Genomic DNA, 22,064 nt, shown 5'->3' with positions numbered 1-22,064 from the left:
TTTATTCAGGTCATAATAACACAGTTTGAGTTGAATTAAATATCGTCCCTAAAACAAGAGGCATGGCAGTGCAAACATTACAGCAGGCCGACAGATAAACGTGCTTCATACGGATCAGTTCCATCAGGGATTCCAACAAAAACCAATGAGAGCACGGATCCAGACTCCATGCTCTGGAGACTGCTGTCAGATGATCCGAGAAAGAAGTTAGGAGCATTAACAAATGATGTAAAAAAAGTCTTAAAGCACAGCCTTAGGAGGAGCGTTACAGTGCATCAGAGACATGCAGTCAACTAAAAAAGGCTAACGTGGGTGAGTGAGCAGTCTACCACGGCTTTAACAGACAGGCTCTCAGTGCGGTGACATGCCACAGAGCAGGAAGTTAGCAGGACATCAGCAGTTTGTTGGATTACAACAGACGCACTACGACATGAACACTACAAATGAAGATCCTGCAGGGGGGAAATATTACTTTAGTTCTTTTAGCAAAGACACAAGTAGAGCTTTAAACTGTACACCATCCTCAACACGACACCATGCCATCATCTGTGATATATTGCTAGTGGATGGAAAAGCCAATAGTAAACCCTCCATACAAAGTTTCTAATTTAAACACAGGTAAAGGAATTACACTTCGAGTAAATAAAAAAGAATGACTCTGTAAAAATCTTGGTCTCTACTTGTGTTCAGTTGCTACTGTTTGCTCAAGTCAAGTTCCTAAAAAATACTCAAACATGAGAGTAGACAACAGTCAACGTAAACATCTATTCAAAAACTGCAGGAGCGATCACTACATACATTCTGGTTTTTTAACGCTTGGTGCAAACAGATGAGCGAGCTGTGGAGGCCGAGAAGTGCTGCTCTTCAAGACAAAGACGACCTGTGTCTGAGTGTTTAAAAACTGATCCCCTGGTGAGGAGTGTGTGTGGATGATCAGAGGACTGACAGTGAAACAATCTGCAGTGGAAACCTGGGAGATCTTCTGCCAGATATGCAACATTTCTACAAAAGATTTCTACTGGAAGTAAGAAAATCAGGACTGTATCCCAAACCAGTTTCTCACTGTGTCTCTCACGCTCAGTTCCAAGTCAGCCAGCTCTCAGAGTTTGAGCATAAAAAAGACTTCACTGTTTTCAGGGTCTGGGGAGGAATGGGTCGGTCTGGGCAGGGGGGTGCCGAGGGGAGCGAGCTGACTCAGCAGGTCCTGGCTGGTGCAGGGACTCTGGGCTACGCAGCACGCCCCTTCAGGATTCCCCCGCTCCTCGATGGGGCTGGCACCGCTTCCAGAAAAGCTAAAGCTGGCGCTTCTGCCCTGGGCCAGACCCTGGAGCCGCTGCCTCTCCTGGGCCTTCTTGGCCCTGTTTGCGATGTACCGCACCCGGCTTTGGCTCCTGGAGGAGGTCCTCCGCACCAGGGTCTCATCCACGGGCTCCTCCTTGGCCTCTGCAGGTCTGGTTTTTGGGGAGAAGTCACTGGGAGTGAGGGGCTCCACATCCGTCAGCTTACGTAGCTGCTCTGTCAGGTTGTTGGGGGCTTGAGGTTTCTGCAGGCCACCCCTCCGGAGCTGGTCCCTGGTCGGCCTGACGATGAAGCTGCGGCTGATGCTGCGGTACTTGCTGTCGAAGTTGCAGGAGATGTCGTCAGAGGTCAGATCCCCGAGGCTTTTGGACATGGAGGGTGCAGCAGGCAGCACTGCAGAGGATGGCTTGCTGGGGGACGACTGCTTCAGCCCCTCCATGTAGAGGCGGCTCCAGGTGTGCCTCCTCTGGGTCAGTCTACCAGGAGAGTCCAGAGAAGCTTCCTGGGGGGGCTGAAGGGGGCGGGGCCTCAGCTCATCATTGTCACTCTCACTCTGTGGCAGGTTGGGGTTGGACTTGCTCTTAGTGACTCGCAGCGTGTCGTAGGAGACCAGCGCTGAGTGGCGGTGGTGGGCCCTGAGGGGGTCGCAGGCGCCGCTAGCGCTGGGCAGGCTGCTGAGGCTCTTCCTGGCCAGGTTGGGGAGGGACAGGTCAATGACGGTGTCGCTGGAGGAGATGCTGGAGGACGAGGACATGCTGTCTCGGTGGCTGGCTGGCTCCAGCTTGCTCCACAGGCGGTCGTTCATGGTGGCGTCCATGAAGACCTCTGGTACTGGGGACTGGTCCTGCTCCGCAGAGGCTACCCGGACATGACCCTCGCTCTTTGCTCTCCTCACTGGAGCGTGTGACGGCAGATTACTGAAGAGTGCCCTCCTGGTCTGGGTGGTCTTTGCTGCTGGGCCTGCAGAGGGCTCAGCAGACCGAGCTGCAGCAGGAGCCTCTGAGCTGCTGCTGGACTCTGTTGGATCATTAGTCTTCTCTGTCAGGGCCTCTGGGTTGGGGGGGCTCTCTGGTAGTGGAGGAGTGCTTTGGGCTTCTTTCCTGCACGGTGATAGTTCAGTTTTCTCAGCAGGGTTTTTCTGAAGAGGGGATGCTGGAGTCTCCTTCAGGTCCCTGATCACCTTGGCAGGACTGTCCACGACCCCGTTCAGAGGATGGGTCACCGGGGAGTTTGTGGTTATTGCTGTGGATGCTGAGGACAGAGGTGGAGATGAGGGGCGAGGAGAGGACAGGACTTTTTCTGGAGTGGAGATGGAGCGGATGAATGGATGGAGCCTGGCCTCTTCAGGGTTTAGTGCAAGAAATGGAGGAAGGGGGGCTGGTCTCTGCTGGGAGCAACGGTCTGTGGAGACAGGAACAAAGAAACTCACAAGAAGCTCACTGAAAGCCTTCAGGCAGCAAACTCTCACTGCTCATCATCTGTTGTACATTTCTGTGTTTGGAGCTGCAGCTGAACTGAGTCATGTGAGTTTCACAACATCTACATTTATTTGAATCAAAGATAAAAGAAACAAACCTAGAGAAATAATCAAAAATTTACCAACTTTAAAAGAGTTCATACCAGGACTGAGGGCTCAGTTTGTCAGTGTATTATCGTCTGGTTTTGAACAAACACAGGTGAACAGGTGTTCAGGTGAATGGATACCAATGATTGATGATGATGTCTACTGTTAGGTCATAACTTTAAGCTGAAGCGGTGGATCTGTAATACGAAGTTGATCTGAAATGATTCATCAAACAGTTCTGGATGTATTTTCCGACTCATACAAAAGTTACACTGAACCCTAATCTTTGCTCTGTTTGTTTGTCATGTGGTAAGAATCTGCCCATAGAGTTTGTACCTCTGGCAAAAGACTTCTCAACCTGATGAGCATTGTGTTTGAGAGTTTTTGAAGGTGATAACGACAGACAAAGAATTAGAATATAAAGGACCACAAACTTAGGATCTCAAGGTCACCATCAGCCAGTACTGGAGGGTATTGACTTAATTTGCTAGAGATGAGAGAGGCCTCAGGACAAATGTTTAGCAGGCAGTCTTTTTTCCTTTTTTTGTGAATGGCTGACACAATATCACAACCTGTGAAGGCGAGAAAGAACGGTATGCCGTTGTGGTCTTCATAGGTCTAATAGCTCTGCACAGGGTAACCCTGCAGATCTAGCATCATTATTCAAAAGAGTGTCCCTTAGAGAGTATTTGTGTCAAATTTCATGCTTGCATCACCATTTGAACTGTTGGAATAAAAAGTGTTCAATGGGAATGGTGCCATCTTGAAAAATGGCTGCCATCTGGAAATTTTTGTTTTTTTTTTCGTTTCATTCCAGAGTGTCCCATAGAGCAGGGGCAAAAATCCCTTTTCATTGTTGGGGGGGACAATAGACAGTAAAATTTAAGACATCAATTCCTGGGGGGGACTTAAAAATAAATGCTATATTTTTTGCTGTGTTTTTTAATATTGTGATATTAAACAGTGACTGTAATCATGTCATTGTTCCTTTTAAGTCCATATCCTACCTGTCTGAAGGTTTGTTTATACTCGACTGGCAATTCCAAGTAGTGTTGGGTGATAGGTGTCAATAACACCAGTTGTGACCAAACAGAATTACGTTCCTCACCATGAACACTGGTCTGATCACAATCACAGCAGCTTTACAAGAACTGAAAGCTCAATACAAGTGCTTAAACTAGAAGAAACACTTCAGTGGATAACTACACTACACCAGATTATTCTTCAAAGATATGTTTTTTCTAACTGTCAACAAAAATAAAATCTGAATATGATACAAAACTGAAAAATACACAATACTTTACGGATTTAAATTATAATGTGCAAATGACCGCTACAAAACTGAAAAATACACAGACCTTTACACATAAATAATAAAGTGAAACTAGGGATAGACAGAATAAATGTTTCTTCATTGGAACTGAAGAGTCCTCCATGTTCACAAATGTATCCTCTGAGTTGGATCAATAATAGTGATGGAAGGCATCTGAAATAGCTTAATATTGTGTCATAAATGAGAGGATGAGGATGTCAGCATGTCACCTGTCTGTCTTATCTGTCACAGTCTTTTTTGTATCATAAAGAAGAGGCTGTTTGCCAGCCAGCAGCAAACGGAGTGATAATTAACTTATAAATTGTTTAGTCTTTTAATGCACTTAATCATGATCCTTGGCGCTCTGTAGTCTGTGTGTGCGCACCACATCGGGCGGAGAGCTTAATCAGCGTCTTGTGTTTGCGGGGGGGTTCAGTATTTAAAATTGTCAAACAGTGTGTTTTAAGTAGCATGACTTCTATTATAAAATTAGATAAACATTTCTATACTATTAGAAAATTAATTACAACAGATTTTTTGGGGGGGACAACTTCATGGAAGGGGGGGGGCATGACCCCTGCGTCCCCCCCGGGATTTGTGCCTATGCCTTGGAGACTATTTGTACCAAATTTCATCCTTGCATTATCATGTGAATGTTTTTTTTTCAGTTATGTGCTGCAATAATCAGCCTGTATTTTATTTAGAAGGGACATGTCTTTAATTTGAAGAAACTCAGGCTTTTATATCAATATTTTATGTTAATGACATCAAAAGTGAACCGTTTGTGACTTTGATTAGACACTGAATCCATTTAAAAATTGTTTAATATGTGATTCTTGATCCATCAGGTCTGTGTGATATAACAACACGCTCCGCTATCTCATAAAGTAACACTGAGAGCGCCCTGGTGTCGGTGTAGAGTGGGTTTGTACTTGAAACTGTGACATCAAGACCTGCATTGGGATGAGTTTACAGATTAATACTCAAACTTAAGTGTGTGAAGTGACAAAGGTTTAATCTTAGTTCTCCATTGCCAACTGTGACTGTGCACAACTGGACCCAAACCACTAACGTGATGAAGTATGTCGTGCTCATTTTCCTGCAACAAACATGAGGGTGAATCTATCTGAATTCCCCCTGGTGAGATTTTTGGGTGATGAGAGAAGCAGCTGGTGAGACAGACAGACTGATGGGTGAAGTGAAGGTGGACAGGATGTAGTTTGAGGTTGCATGCGCTCAGTGGTTTACCTGGCTCTGGTCATCCCCTCAATTCTGCACTAGGAACAGAGAAGGCGTGCAAAAAGGAACAGAGAGGAAAGAGGAGTTTAGCAAAACTGGAGAGGAGAGGGAAAAAGGCTGGAGGACAGAGAAGCATCTTAACAAGCCCACAGACAAATATCAGAGCATCTGTTCAACACCACGTTAACTTTACAAGTCATCCAGAGCGAAACCCACCAGCGTCACAAGACCCAGCAGATGTCAGAACAAAAACTCTACATTCAACTCCCTCGACATGCTGCGGGCCCCAGGTGATGGAGGCAGGAAGGCTGATCGAGGGCGGGTATTCAGGCAGAGCAGCTAGAGTCCAACAGGGGCTGGACTCCCCTGACACACGTTATGGGAAGGAGGAAGAGGAGCTCATCAGCCTGGACACAGCTCAGACCTCAGTCTTATGACTCCCAGTGTTTAGCCAGCAGTTAGAGATCATGTGTTTCAAGAGGTTTGTTTGTCAAGACTTACATCAGTGTTATGATCTCTGCGCTCTGTCCATGACATCCTGACAGCTCCGTCTGTTCACCATCATGTGAAGAGATGAGTGTGTTTTTCTCTTACTGTGAAGCACTTTAAGATGCGCTCTTTGAGGAGGTCATCTTTCTAATCATCCCAATATTCATACACGCTAGAAAAGAAACGGGCCGCAGCTGTATCTCTGAGCTGGATGCTGGATGCTCAGACTGAGCGTGTACAGATTTTCAAACCTCTACATATCGATATGTTGGAGAAATCCCTGAATCTGCCTGTGAGCTGGTTCCCATTCTGAAAATGGCACCAGATCCATGACCAGATATCCTACCTGGTCCATGACGCGTTACAGGGGGCGAGGCCCTCAAACACCAAGGTTTGCACATGGCTCTGCCCTTGAAGGGCCTCCATGGGGCTGGCCAATCAGGGTTTTTTCTAAAACTGTTCTTTAAACATTTATTTGAGCTGTAAACCACGTGAAGGTGCTACAGGGGCACTGGAGGGACAGAATAAAGACTAAAAAAGCACAGTACCCACTCTTTCAGGCAAACTACTTCTGTTTGATCCTATTGAAACTTACCACTCCTCTCGTCTGTGGAGCGTTGAGGTCGGACCAGTTATTTTGGGGAACAGGGAGAAATCAAAATCAGTCAGTTAAAATATGAATCAGCATATGAACTGAGAGGAAAGCTACCACAGCTGATCTAAATCTCCAACTGGTTTTGATGGAGACAATGCTTCAGGTCTCAGTTGAGGGTTAATCTAAAACTAGTAGGGATAAAAAAGTCTTTCTGATGCTATCAAACTCTCTTGATGTTGGCAGGTCTGGAGGCGAACTGGGAGTCTACAGTCTAAAGGATTTAAAGGGCCTACTACAGCTGCTACAGGGTCTCTGTTTAGGGTTCATCTTACCGGCGAAGAACATGGGGGACTTATGGCGCAGCTCTTCCATTTTCTGTGCGAACAGGGCGTTCATCTCCCTCTGCAGGGTGCCCACAGCCCGCTTACGGCTGTCGAGGACAGCACGAGGAGGGAGCATCGGAGGCGACTCCAAGCTGCTCAGGCTACAGAAGCTGTCGCAGCTGCTGCTGTCACTTAGTGACAGATCATCAGTGCTGTTGGTGAGCAGGCCGATCCCTGCGCCACAGGCAGAGTTGTAGTTGTGGGGAGTTGGCTGCGGCCAGCGGAGGTTGCTCCTGCAGTCTGGTGTGAGGTTGGGCGCAGGTGTGACAGTGTTTGTGGAGCGTCTGCGGGGAACGCTGCAGGAGCGGCTATTCCTCTGGGAGCTGCTGGGCTGGGGGCGGATGTGCTGAGCACCCAGAGTTTGTCTGACTCTGGTTCTTTGGAAGGGGACTGGTCTGAGGATAGCCTGAGGGGAGTACTGGAACTGGGCCTCCATGTAGGCCTTGGGGACAGGAGCAGACTGCTGGGACTCTTTCTGGACCGCAGGAGGCTGTGGCTTGGACAGGGACTCATGCTTCACCTGTCTCTTAGTGGAGGAGGAGCGGGACCTTTTCTGCAGTCTTTCCCCTTCTACCTTGTGGGGTCTACAGCCCTGTCTTTCCTTAAACTGACCCTTCCTCTCAGCCTCCGGACTCTCCTTGGTCCCGATCACACACGTGATGCAGTTGGAGGACATCCCCACCCTACCCGAGCTGTTCAGAGCCACGCGGGCAAACACGCCTGGTTTCAAATCCAGCGGGTCATGAAACCTGAGGCGACTGGCCCGTTTCAGAGGCTCGCTCATGGGCCGCCGATCAAAAAGAGGGCTCTTACCTTTCCCTTCCTCAGGGTGAAAAGCCCCATTGGTGTCAGGCTGGTCCCAGGGACCCTTGGCTTGGTGGGATGCCAGAGAGTCCCCGTTGCTGTGTTGTGGTGTAAGGGGCTGGTGAGAGGTGGCAGCAGAGGCCTTGTCCCGGTCCTCGGACTCTCGCTCCTCACTGGCGCCCTCTGAGCTGTAGTCTTTGGTGTCGATCTCTGGGAAGCCCTTCTTGATTTTGGGCTGGCCTTTGGTGGGTGCACTGGCAGTGCGGCGGAGGAGGTGGGCACCAAACGGGTGCTTACGGCTGTGCTGTGCAACAGCATGGCTGTCCAGGGAAGCCTGCTTTGGGTTTCTGTGAAACAGCCCTTTTATGCCGCTGGCTGCTCTGGCCTGAAAGAAACACAACGGAGATCATCGTCAAACACACGACCTGACAATGATTCAGATCATTCACTCTCTGCAGGGGGCACAAAAACAACATTTCCCATAATGCAGGTGGCTTGTCCACGCTGCATTATTCACATTCTGTACAGTGAGCATGCTCAGAGGAAGTGAAGAGACTTCCATTTATGTGTAAACTGAAGACCTCTGCTGTTCGAACTGACACATGAATGATCTGATCATCTAGTCACACATGCTGCTGAGCTGTCGGCTCGTCTCCTACAGATGCTGCCGGCCCACCGAGCACAGAGCGGCTCTCATTGACTGTGTCTCCAAACTTTTCACTGCCTGGTAGCCATGCAAACTGAGCCAGTGGTGCTGCTCTTTGACACCTTATTCACCACAGGATGCCAAATTATCCTTCACAGGAAAATGCAGATTTACTGTCAGGTCAGGTTTTATCAAAACCTTCTCTCTTCAACACGACAGATCTTGTTAAAAGTCAAACTGCTTGCTCCTCAGTGGGCTGGCACCATCAGAGTGTTAGTCTGTCAGACACTTTCAGAGCCTGTGTGTCTGTGAAATGTGGCTGTGCTGTCAGTGGGGAGTTATCAGGGGAGAGTCATGCTTGGAGTCGTCTGTGAAGCATGTGAGCATCTTCTGAATCTGACTACAGCCAGAACACAGGATACAAACTTTTTCATTCTGATGCTCTCTTTTGAGAGCACATAAAAACAAGGAAGTATCAAATCTGCAGATGTGTTGACCTGATATTCAGTGACTCAAACTAAAGGATGATGCAGTAATATCAAAAACTGCATAAAACCTGTCAAGATCCAGAGAGCAAAAATAAATAAAGTTTGCTTTTTTCAACCATCTTTACATGTGATCCTAATATCTGAACCCTTGACCTGAATATCTGGACAGTGTTTGGACACTTCCTGTTCACTGAGGCGCCGTGTGGTGATCGCACAGGACACAAAGACAATGGGCAAGAATGGTGACAATGATGATGGTATGATTGTGAAACTCACTTTGTGGACTACAGGACACTAGACTGGTTTAAATAAGAGCCAGAACAACAATAGAGCCTTAGCAGGACAAGACTTCATGTTGTGTTAGCTAAAACCTCCAGGGACACTCCTTATTGGGTGTTTCAAACACGATGAGAGAAGTAGATCCAAGCAGTCGGATTTTGCAACAGCTGACATTTCCTTCAACAAGTCAAGAAAAAAAGAAAAACTAACGACAGCTTTGTGAAAAAGTTGTTTCAAGTGTTTTTGTCTGATTTTAAGTAAAAACTGTTTTGTTATACTTGAGGTGAGCCACATTGATCTGACCAGTGCATAAAAATGTCTGTTTCAAGTTATAAAAAGACTAAAATGAGGTCTGAATTGCTGCAACAAGTTCAACATATCTCTCAAAGGAACATGATGAAAGTTACATGTATGAAGACATTATTCCAGTTTCAAGAACATTTTCAAGCTGATCTTTCTTGCTCCATTGGCAGATTATTTTGACTTGTTACAAGCAATTCAGACAAGACATTTTTCTGGACTGTTAAGTTGAACGTGGCTCACATCAAGTGTAATAAGAAAATTTTTGCATGAAATAAAAAAAAAAAAAACACCTGGTAAGTTTTTAGTTTTTTGAAGTGGGGGTCTGTGAGGAAGGTTGGATCCAGCCTCTGAGGAACTTCATTTAACAGTGAAACTCAGACTCGGCAGAAATGAATAAACGAGAGCTACTCTGGAGAATGTACCAAGAAAAAGCAGTGTTCATTTTACAGGTAGATGTTTGTAAGACTGTAAACAAAGCAGCACATGTCCAGGGACATCCTGGGTCGTTGTTGTTAGTTGCAGCTGTTGGCTGGACAAACAGTTTGACATCCTTCCAGGGCACATGTCATCCTCACAAGACGCCAGTGGGTTCACAGGCAGGGTGTAAAAACATCTTTATGTAAAGACTAAACTGACAAAGGGGTAAACTCCATGTCCTGGTTTAGTACAGCTGTGAGACTCTAAATCCCTGGCATGTGGAAGCTGTAGCTACAGATCCCAGCCAGAAGTCAATCACAAGACCTTGTGTAGTTTTTTTGGTCTCAAATCAATGCAAAAACCCCAAAACAAAATTCCTATTTTCCTCCCAGCCCCAAAAGTGATTCAGCAGGCTAGCCACAATATTGCTAACAATTTATTCATTTGTCCATCTTGTGCCAATACTAGCGCCCCCTAGCCTGCCCACAAAATGGGTTATCTTTTTCTTTGCTGACCCCCCCCCCCCCCCCCCCCCCCCTCAAAAACCTCTTCCACTGTCATTTTGAATCTTTTTTGAAGTGTAAAAAATTAAAATGTCAGTTTCTTTGGGTGCTTTAAGTCATCTTCTTGCCGTTTATAGCCAGGATCATGGGAATAGGTTTTTTCTTTTTTGTTGTTGTTTATGTTTGCTTCGGCCACAAAGAGGCATCACTAAAATTTCCAGTTTATTTCATAAGCAGCTCAGATCTCCTCACACGAGCAGTCAAAACTGACATTACACCAGCCTCAAAACTCCTGAGCAATAAGGCTTTGAGCAACATCATGGATAGAAATATTTCACCTGAGATGTAGAGACTGAATGCTCAAATGTCAGACTCACACAGCTTTAAGAGGGGCTGAGTTTAGAGAGGGCATGAAAGAAAAACAATGACCTGATAAAAATACCCAGGAACATATTTCATCTGACATTCCCAGGGAGCAAAGAGAAAAGCAAAGTGCTTAAAAAAGGAGGAAAGAGAGATGAAAGTGGGGAGGATGTCCTGGGAGGCAGAGGAACTGAATACCCCTGCAGTGCAGAGAAAAAACTCCTGAGTTAAGAGGAAAAAGCGCTGTGAGCAAACAGCAGAGGACGGCTGCAGCACGCCGCTCTGTCCCTCTGTTAGCGTGCAGCTCTCTGACATTGGATCTACTTAAGAGGGTCGATGGGAGGAAGCAGGAAGCAGGAAGCAGGCAGGTCAAGCCTTCATAACTCATGTGAGGCATGAGTTGGCCTTGTTCTTTTGGATGCTTGGTGTCACAGGGGGGGTGTCAGTAAGGGGGGGTTCACTCGGGTTGACCGTGTGGCTCATGCATGATGCCGACTGGATCTCACTACACCTGAGTTATGAGCGGCAGCTTCAGGGCTCCTAAAAATGTCCTGCGTCTAAACGGAGCATTTGGACAAAGAGGGGTCCACTGAAATCACAAACAGACACAGGAAGAGAGCGAAATCAGAGAGGAGGATGAAAGAGACAGACAGAGAGGATGATTGTGTGGGAGAGAAACCACAGCAGCTATGACACAGGAAGTTCAAAGAAAGGACAGAGTGAGCAACAGAGCGGTCAGTTACAACACGGCAGGACATGGTGAGAGCGCTCACACTCCTCAGCCCAAATCAAAGCTCATGAAGTGAAGCAACGACTGCATTAATCATGAGACCAGAGCAACATCTGTCAGGGCGCCGAGATCTACGCTGCAACAACAGAAATACAGCTGAAATTCAAAAAACCTGACAGTGCATCACTGCGCAGTTTGGACTGAGACCTTTTGAGTTAATCAAACAGCTTTAGCTCTGCAACAATGAAGCTTCTTTGTATCAGATCGTTACTGAAAAGATGACGTCACATGGAGGAGCAGCAGCATCTCAAAAATAAACAGACTTTCTTCCACCATTAAGTCTCTGAGCTGAAATCCCGAGCTCTGCTTGAATTTCTGCAACATTTTAAAGTGGTGAGGTTCATCTGTCTCTAAAAATGCACTAACATTGGACCTCATTCACTAATAAATGTGTAGACGTGTTAAGCTTGGTTAATGCTTGACGTACCGTGAGGTGTGCGTGGCTTCATGCTACGGATGAATGACTTTTCAAGCAGAAAACTTTGCGTTACACACCTCTGAAAATGTCTAACTTCCACTCAGAGATGCCTGGAGATTCAGGAGATCCTAGCTTCTGGAGAACAAAAATACTGGTATTTACATGATTCATCACACAGAGATCACCGTGTGTTTCTAGTAGAAAAGCCATGCGCGTTTTCTCCTGTTGATTCTACGCGTGTCATTTCCGTGCATCATTTTGACAGAATGTTTGAAATAACACACTGTGAATATGTTTAGATCATAGACTGTATAAAACATGGACCGTCGACGTCACCCATCTGTTTCTGAAATGAAAAATGAAGCACACCAGCCATCACGGCCATATTGGTGGTAAGGGCTTCACGTACAGCTATAGGGCGCCTGTCGGTCATGTGACCCTGAACTGTACCTCTGATTGGGTGAGCTTGTGATCTTAATATCCTCTGAACGACCGAATTAGAAAAAAAATCACCCCCCGTACAGTGTGTGCCCATAGTAAAATTAGTGATTCAGACAGGAGACGTTTTGGCTTGGTGTGTTTGTGACTTCCTGTACTTTTGGAGCCAGCCTGAAGCGGACACTGCAGAAACAGTAGATTTAAGCACTTCAGCACTGTCTCATATTCTTAGACCGGAGGTTGCTGCTTGGTTTAGAACTACATATAGCTAACTTCAGTAAGTTTTTTTTATAGTTATTGTTTTATTTACTCTATTTTCTTATGTGAAAATATCAATCCACCTCCTTGGGACCAGCATAAATGACCCCAAAAAGGACAAGTATTTGTGTTTTTGGTTTGCTGAGAGAGACGCTGTGAGCGAGGAATCCATCTGTGAGTGTTTAAGACCGGGGGGGGGGGGGGGGTAATCCCTGCTTTCACATCAGCCTAGTTTTGTCTGTAGTTGATTTTTTTTTTACGTCACTAGATGGGTTAGAAAAGTTGCTTAATATAGCAACAAAGTTGCTAAGTTGGCAACACTGCACCTCCTTCAACTTCTGTTGCCTGCGTGTATCATGTTAAAAAGTGGAGGGAATTCCTTGATCATTATTTGTAATGGAGATAATTACTGGAAGAATTGTTTCTCCTAAAGCACATATTTGTGTGTATGCACTGTTAGTGAATGAGGCCCAATGATCCTAAAGGTTCTCTTTTTTACAGTAACAGAAGGAGAGGCAGCTGCAGTCCTGATGGATTCAGTAAATGCTTGCAGCAATGCAGGAACAAATTACATCTAAACTGCTCTGTTGTACCTAAAAAAGTTAGAAAAATACTAATTTTCTTCAATTCAATATATATCTTTAAGATTTTCATTTCTTCAGTCGAGCCAAACCCGAAGATTGATAAATCTTTGTCCAGCCTCCTCAGCAGTACTCACCTTACCAGTGATGTCATTCACAGCTACATGAACAAAGATTGAAGCCTCCTCCATACCTTCCAGGTAAACATGGCGATAGCCTGCACACACAGAAATCACAGAAACAGACATGAGCACACCACAGAGCTGACAGGAGGAGCAGCTGATGAGAAAACCTGGAATCAAGTCAGAAAGACGTGGGGTTAGCTCGTGGTTATGTGAAACAGGGTGAACTGTGAGACTGACGCTGAGTGGAGGGAAATCATAAACCACCTCAGACTGTTGGATTGCAATATCATATTTATATCGAGTTACTCTATGAACACTGGAGCTGACTTTACATTATTGAAACTGTCTTTGTTTGTTTCATTGATCTCAATCAAAGCCTGTTCATTTGCTGCTGCATGTTTTGAACTGTCAATGTTAGACTGAAAAATTTGACGTTTAAATGGTTTTAGAAAAAAGTTTAACCTTTCACAGTTTCAATGTACGGCTGTTTTTCATGAAGCTGAAAGCTGCTACAGCAGGTTGGATAAAAAAGTCTTAGTGACCTTTCTGACACATCTGCAAGAACAATTCAAGTACAGGGATTTAATCCTTAGATGAAACTGGAAAATGTTTGATTCTCTGCTTCCAGTTTTTAATCTAAACCGAAATAAAAAGTCAACAAGCAGCAGAGTGCAGGGGAGGATCTTAGTCAAAGCAGATATAAAAAGATGACATTAACTTTAAGCTTCACACCTTTTCTCTTCTTCCTATACCCCACAGACTAGGTTTCTCAATCTGTGGAAATGATCTCCCTGTAATGTGACACAGGTGGGACAGGGTGTACCTGTCAGTGACATGTGAAGGCAGGTGCATCTTACCTGGCATCATGCTGTTGAAGGCGATGGTGCGCTGGCCGATAAAGTCCTGGCCGATGGGGTCATGATCCCACACAAGGAAACGCACCAGGGCGAGCTCCGGCATGTGGACTGTAAACACCAGAGTCTCCTCCCACATTGGATTGAATCCTGCCGGACGGTTGGAGCGAGGTCGCAGAGGTGGAGGAGGCGAGGAGGAGAGCAGAGGAAGGTCAGAGGGGACAACAGAAAAAAGGTCAGAGGGAGGACAGTTTGACAGTATGTACAGAGAGAGGAGGAGAGGAAGAGTAGGAAGAGTAGGAAGAGGAGGAGAGAAGGAGGAGAGGTGGAGGGCAGAGAGAGGGGACAAAAAGTGAAAGCAGCGCTCATCAATTATTCAAGGTGTGTGTGTGTGTGTGTGTGTGTATGTGCAGACTGAGAGGTGCTGCCTGTGCTCGTCTTCTAATGCCAAGTTCAACCATTATAGATCAGAACCCACACAACACAAACACACACACACACACACACACACACACACACACACACACACACACACACACACACACACACACACACACACACACACACACACACACACACACACACACACACTCTCTCAACTCATACATGCAGATTTATCACACGTCAGGAAAAGCGCAACAAAGCACAGCTCACACAGAGTCAGAGCGTCATGTTTCCATCACAGAGATATGTTTGGTTTGGTGGTGAGACCAGCAGCTTCAGATCAGACCAGGCCGTACAGTTCCTCTGAGGACTGGGTCATACTGGCAATCCGTACTGTGCTTAAGCTGCTTCAACCATAAAGTCCAGTGTGACAGAAAGAGTGCCGCGCTAAGGCACGAGTCGCTTCTCTGCTTCGCTCTGCTACAGAGGTGGGCTTCAGCACAGTTCACTCACGCACGAGCAATAGCACAAGCACAAGCACGTGGACTGATTCACGACGTATGATAACTCACCGTTATCGTCCACCACCCGGGTCTGCTCCTTACAGCAGTCCACAGGAAGACCGATGACCTCCACCTCCACGAAGGGATCGATGATCTGACATACAGACGGCACACTCAGGGTTAGAGTCCAGGAAAGACTCCTCTGGAAAATCCTTCAAACATCACATGAACTCTTTTTCTACAGTACCTCTCCTCTGTCTCCCAGCATGGAGTCCTTTGGTTTGGGCAGCTGCTGTCCACTGATGATCTTCAGCACCAGCTGCTTCTTCATCTGACCCGGCAGGGGGTCCTCCAGGTTCGGGTTAAAGGCACCTGGAGAGGAAAGATCAGGAGAGATCAGGAGGTGAACCAGTGGACATTTCATAATGGCTTTTAAAGAACAAAAGTCTACAGTTTGCATGAGAGATCATCTCACAGAATCACACTTACAGAGTTACACAAGTTCACACTGCTTCACTTTACACAGAAAGAATTCACCAACACCACCAACAACAAAATAAAAACAGGGAGAGGCTGAAGCACAAGGCTAACTCCTGTGCAGTCCACATTGTTATCTAACCAGGAACATGAGCAGCACAAAAAATAAGAAAGAAAATAAAATTCCCATGTCTCTAAGTCTTTTGCATTCTATGCTGTATTCATGTCTCCTTCCACTTTTTTTTTTCCTGTTAAAACTCTGAGTCAAAAAAATTGACACATCACTGAGGCTGTCACACACCTCAGCTCCTAAAACTAGAACACGTCTGTGTTAAAATTTTGCTCTGGCTTCAGGTTTCAGGGTCATTATTTTCATTTCTTGTGTTAAACTAATGTTAGAGACCAACTGTAAGAAGTTCTTTCCAGCTTGATTTGTTTTCCATGTTCCCAGAGAGACAGGGTCCACCAGTTAAAAAAACAAAAAAATATACAAATAGGAGTGAAATCTGATGGATAGTACATTAATAGATTCCTAAAAATGAGTTTAATTCATCGTTATAAGGGGTGTAACAAACGCCACCATATTTGGTGTGGACTACCCACAGTCATGCACTGATATTAGGACCCTTTAGTAGTTTTCTACTCGGTTTTAACAGTGCATGACTGTGGGTGGTCCACACCAAACATTCAGTTTCCCTAAGTCTGGCGCTGAGGATCTGGATGTTTAGTCATACAGTAGCTCCGGTTAACTCACAGCCAGGTTTTGCAGCGTACTGTGAAGTGCAGATCAGCTGAACACGCATCAACCCTGGTCAGCGCTTCTCCTCAACCCTGGTCAGCGCTTCTCCTCACATGCTCTCCTCTGTGTGCACGGGAGGCTGCTGTTGCTAGGAGACCACAACTTTGACATACACCCACCATAACGTGACAACCTTGATGTAACTGTAGTTTATATTCAGTATTAGCCCCATCGTGTTAAGAGCTTGTGTGTGTAACGGCTGGTTGTTTGAAAGAGTTCAGTTGAATTCTGAGGGTCTGAACAGGAGATATGACTTCACTGTCTGTCTTCAGACTGATCCACCGAGAGCTCTCAGCTGCTTCATTAACGCTCCGTTAACACACACAGAAACACACACCGTGCTGAGAAGGGTGTGTTTGATTTATTCTCCCAGTCTGCCCTGTTTGTGTGGATGGGTGTCATTTTTTAATCAGGTCAGGACATTGATAAACATTATTTCATATATATGTTGTGCTGTAATACAATGATTAAATCATAAATCCCAATATTACTCTCTGTTCTAAAGATAATGATGACAGTTCAGTCAATCAGACAACAAAAAACAATTCTTTAAGGATGTAGTGAAAAAACAAGCATGGGGAAAAATAAAGCTGTTGTGTTTTTTTTAAGAATGTGAATCTTTTTTGTGACTTTTTGCACCAAAGTCGTTTTGTGAGTTTACTATTTTGTTACACCCCTAGTATTTCTTCTAAACAAAGACAAAAAAAAAAAACGGACGGTTCAACTGTTTTCTACTTCTCTGTGTATTTACTTTTTTTGTTCACACTTCTTTTAAAGTTCCTGTGGTTATTGAACTGCTCTCATGTTCCAGCTGAGTACAGGACATCACCGTGCCCTGTCTCCTGAACACAAAGCTGCATGTTCGAGCTCTCCTGATGCTGACAGCAAACAACCAACAGGCCCAACAAACACTGCAGCATAGAAAAGAAAGACAAAGATCTTCCTCCTGATGAAACAATGAAATGACTCTCAGTGCTGACCTTCACACATGCAGGAGGGTTTGAGGATGTAGCCACAGTTTCCGTTGCTGTAGAATTTGGCTCTGTTGAGCTGCAGGACGCGGCCCTCTGACTGGTAGTTCAGGGCGACTACAATCGAGAGAAACACATCATCATCGGTTTCCACAGCTGACTCTAGAGTTAGACTGACAGATGGACAGAGAAAAGACTCGTACCCAGCTGGCAGCCCGCGCTCCAGAAAGGTTGGGGGTTGAAGTTTGAGGAGTCGACACGGTACGAGGATGGGTAGATACGGGAAAGCTGGCGCTGGTTGAACTGGATGAAGGCGGTGGCTTTCTGCTGCATCACCTGGTGAGCTTTAGTCTCACTGAGAGACGACACCTGCCAGCTGCAGTTAGCTACACAAGACCAGACAGAGACCAATCAGAGACCAGTCAGGGACCAGTACCAGACAGAGACCAGACATAGACCAGACAGAGACCAGACAGAGACCAATGAGACCAGTACCAGACAAAGACCAGACAGAAGAAGACATGGACAGAGACCAGACAGAGACCAGTCATGGACAGAGACCAGACAGAGACCAGTCATGAACAGAGACCAGACAGAGACCAGATGGGACCAGACAGGTACCAGACATGGACAGAGACCAGACAGACACCAGACAGGGACCAGACAGATACCAGACATGGACAGAGACCAGACAGAGACCAAACAGGGGCCAGACAGGGACCAGACAGAGAGCAGACAGAGACCGGACAAAGACCGGACAGAGACCAGACAGGGACCAGACAGGGACTAGACAGGGACCAGACAGGGACCAGACATGGACAGAGACCAGACAAACACCAGACAGAGACCAGACATAGACAGAGACAGGACAAGGACTGGACAGAGACAGAGACAGGACAGGGACCAGACAGAGACAGAGACAGAGACGAAACAAATACCAGACAGGGACAAGACAGAGACCAGACAGGGACACAGAGACCAGACAGAGACAGAGACCAGACAAGGACCAGACAGGGACCAGACAGGGACAGAGACAGGACAAAGACCAGACTGGGACAGAGACCAGACAGGAACAGGACAAAGACCAGACAGAGACAGAGACCAGACAGGAACAGCGACCAGACAGAGACAAAGCCAGACAGATACCAGACAGGGACCAGTCAGGGACTAGACATGGACCAGACAGTGACAGAGACCAGACGGAGATACACAACAGACAGGGACCAGACAGGGTCAGAGGCAAGACAGAGACCAGACAGGGACCAAACAAAGACAACAACCAGGAGGAGGCATATACCAGACACAGACCAGACAGGGACCAGTCAAGAACAAGACAGGGACCAGACAGAGACCAGTCAGGGGCAAGACCGAGACCAGACAGGGACCAGACAGAGACCTTACATAGACCATACAGGGACCAGACAGGGACCAGACAGAGACCAGACAGGAACAAAGACCAGACAGAACAAAGACCAGACAGACACCAGACAAAGACAACGACCAGACAGAGATGTACCAGACAGGGACCAGGCAGGGACCAATCAGGGACCAAACAGAGACCAGAAAGAAACCAGAGAGGGACCAGACAGAGACCAGACAGGGACCAGACAAGGACCAGTCAGGGACCAGACAGGGACCAGACAGGGACCATACAGGGACCAGACAGGGACCAGACAGAGACCAGACAGAGACCAGACAGAGACAACAACCAGGAGGAGGTAGATACCAGACACAGACCAGACAGGGACCAGTCAAGAACAAGACAGGGACCAGACAGAGACCTTACATAGACCAGTCAGGGACCAGACAGGGACCAGAGAGGGTCAGAAGCAAGACAGAGACCAGGCAGGGACCAAACAGACAACAACCAGGAGGAGGTAGATACCAGACACAGACCAGACAGGGACCAGTCAAGGACAAGACAGGGACCAGACAGAGACCAGACAGAGACCAGACAGGAGCCAGGCTGGGACCAGACAGAGACCAGGTAGGGACCAGACAGGGACCAGACAAGGTACAGACATGGTTCAGACAGGAACAGAGACAAGTCAGAGACAGAGACCAGACAGATCAGAGACAACATCGAGACCAGTGAGGGGCAGAAAAAGGACAAAGAGAGACACCAGACAGGTCAGAGACAAGACAGAGACCAGACAGAGACAGAGACAAGACAGAAAAAGATACCAGACAGGGACAAGACATGGCCAGGGACCAGACAGGGACCAGACAGAGACCAGACAGGAACAAAGACCAGACAGAACAAAGACCAGACAGACACCAGACAAAGACAACGACCAGACAGAGATGTACCAGACAGGGACCAGTCTGGAACCAATCAGGGACCAAACAGAGACCAGACAGAAACCAGAGAGGGACCAGACAGAGACCAGACAGGGACCAGACAAGGACCAGTCAGGGACCAGACAGGGACCAGACAGAGACCATACAGGGACCAGACAGAGACCAGACAGAGACCAGACAGAGACCAGACAGAGACCAGATAAGGACCAGTCAGGGACCAGACAGGGACCAGACAGAGACCATACAGGGACCAGACAGGGACCAGACAGAGACCAGACAGAGACCAGACAGAGACCAGACAGAGACCAGATAAGGACCAGACAAGGACCATTCAGAGACCAGACAGAAACCAGACAGGGACAGAGACAAGTCAGAGACAAGACAGAAACAAGACAGAGACAGGTCAGAGACCAGACAAGGACCAGACCTGGCGCAGACAGGGAAAGAAACCAGCCAGAGACAGAGACCAGACAGGTCAGCGGCAAGACAGAGACCAGATGGGGCACAGACAAGACAGAGACAGAGACCAGACAGATAAGGACCAGACAGAGACAGAGACCGGAGGTCAGAGACAAGACAGAGACCAGACAGAGAAAGAGACCAGACAGGTCAGAGACCAGACAGGTCAGAGACAAGACAGAGACCAGACAGAGACAGAGACCAGACAGATTAAGAGACCAGACAGGGACCAGACAGGGACCAGACAGGGACAGAGACAAGACAGAGTCAGAGACCATAGAGAGACCAGACATGGACCACACATGGACCAGACAGGGACCAAACAGGGACCAGACAGAGACCAGACAGAGACCAGACAGGGACCAGACAGGGACCAGACAGGGACCAGACAAGGACCAGTCAGGGACCAGACAGGGACCAGACAGGGACCATACAGGGACCAGACAGGGACCAGACAGAGACCAGACAGAGACCAGACAGAGACAACAACCAGGAGGAGGTAGATACCAGACACAGACCAGACAGGGACCAGTCAAGAACAAGACAGGGACCAGACAGAGACCTTACATAGACCAGTCAGGGACCAGACAGGGACCAGAGAGGGTCAGAAGCAAGACAGAGACCAGGCAGGGACCAAACAGACAACAACCAGGAGGAGGTAGATACCAGACACAGACCAGACAGGGACCAGTCAAGGACAAGACAGGGACCAGACAGAGACCAGACAGAGACCAGACAGGAGCCAGGCTGGGACCAGACAGAGACCAGGTAGGGACCAGACAGGGACCAGACAAGGTACAGACATGGTTCAGACAGGAACAGAGACAAGTCAGAGACAGAGACCAGACAGATCAGAGACAACATCGAGACCAGTGAGGGGCAGAAAAAGGACAAAGAGAGACACCAGACAGGTCAGAGACAAGACAGAGACCAGACAGAGACAGAGACAAGACAGAAAAAGATACCAGACAGGGACAAGACATGGCCAGGGACCAGACAGGGACCAGACAGAGACCAGACAGGAACAAAGACCAGACAGAACAAAGACCAGACAGACACCAGACAAAGACAACGACCAGACAGAGATGTACCAGACAGGGACCAGTCTGGAACCAATCAGGGACCAAACAGAGACCAGACAGAAACCAGAGAGGGACCAGACAGAGACCAGACAGGGACCAGACAAGGACCAGTCAGGGACCAGACAGGGACCAGACAGAGACCATACAGGGACCAGACAGAGACCAGACAGAGACCAGACAGAGACCAGACAGAGACCAGATAAGGACCAGTCAGGGACCAGACAGGGACCAGACAGAGACCATACAGGGACCAGACAGGGACCAGACAGAGACCAGACAGAGACCAGACAGAGACCAGACAGAGACCAGATAAGGACCAGACAAGGACCATTCAGAGACCAGACAGAAACCAGACAGGGACAGAGACAAGTCAGAGACAAGACAGAAACAAGACAGAGACAGGTCAGAGACCAGACAAGGACCAGACCTGGCGCAGACAGGGAAAGAAACCAGCCAGAGACAGAGACCAGACAGGTCAGCGGCAAGACAGAGACCAGATGGGGCACAGACAAGACAGAGACAGAGACCAGACAGATAAGGACCAGACAGAGACAGAGACCGGAGGTCAGAGACAAGACAGAGACCAGACAGAGAAAGAGACCAGACAGGTCAGAGACCAGACAGGTCAGAGACAAGACAGAGACCAGACAGAGACAGAGACCAGACAGATTAAGAGACCAGACAGGGACCAGACAGGGACCAGACAGGGACAGAGACAAGACAGAGTCAGAGACCATAGAGAGACCAGACATGGACCACACATGGACCAGACAGGGACCAAACAGGGACCAGACAGAGACCAGACAGAGACCAGACAGGGACCAGACAGGGACCAGACAGAGACCAGACAGGGACCAGACAAGGACCAGACAGGGACCAGACAGGGACCACACAGGGACAGAGACAAGACAGAGACGGAAACAGAAACCAGAGAGAGACC

The 22,064-nt window shown here is 47.4% G+C and overlaps 1 protein-coding gene across 1 annotated transcript in view; it reads right to left on the bottom strand.

The window, feature by feature from the left end:
- plch2a (phospholipase C, eta 2a) overlaps positions 1 to 22,064 on the bottom strand; it is a 92,470-nt gene continuing 70,406 nt past the window's right edge. Inside the window, exons 15-22 of the mRNA XM_074680925.1 lie at positions 17,486 to 17,668; positions 17,292 to 17,399; positions 15,283 to 15,407; positions 15,105 to 15,189; positions 14,152 to 14,298; positions 13,307 to 13,386; positions 7,695 to 8,070; positions 1 to 2,700 (exon numbers count right to left, since the gene is read on the bottom strand). Of these exons, the coding sequence (XP_074537026.1) occupies positions 1,100 to 2,700; positions 7,695 to 8,070; positions 13,307 to 13,386; positions 14,152 to 14,298; positions 15,105 to 15,189; positions 15,283 to 15,407; positions 17,292 to 17,399; positions 17,486 to 17,668 (2,705 nt within the window). The 3' untranslated portion in view covers positions 1 to 1,099. The remainder of the gene's footprint in view (positions 2,701 to 7,694; positions 8,071 to 13,306; positions 13,387 to 14,151; positions 14,299 to 15,104; positions 15,190 to 15,282; positions 15,408 to 17,291; positions 17,400 to 17,485; positions 17,669 to 22,064) is intronic.

The sequence above is a fragment of the Halichoeres trimaculatus genome, unplaced genomic scaffold (genome assembly GCF_033239565.1).
Source record: "Halichoeres trimaculatus isolate MK-OKI-2021-1 unplaced genomic scaffold, fHalTri1.1 fHalTri1_scaffold_11, whole genome shotgun sequence".
In the NCBI taxonomy this organism is placed as follows: Eukaryota; Metazoa; Chordata; class Actinopteri; order Labriformes; family Labridae; genus Halichoeres; species Halichoeres trimaculatus.
Note: the sequence above shows the minus strand (reverse complement) of the source record. Positions and strands in the feature narration are given on the sequence as shown.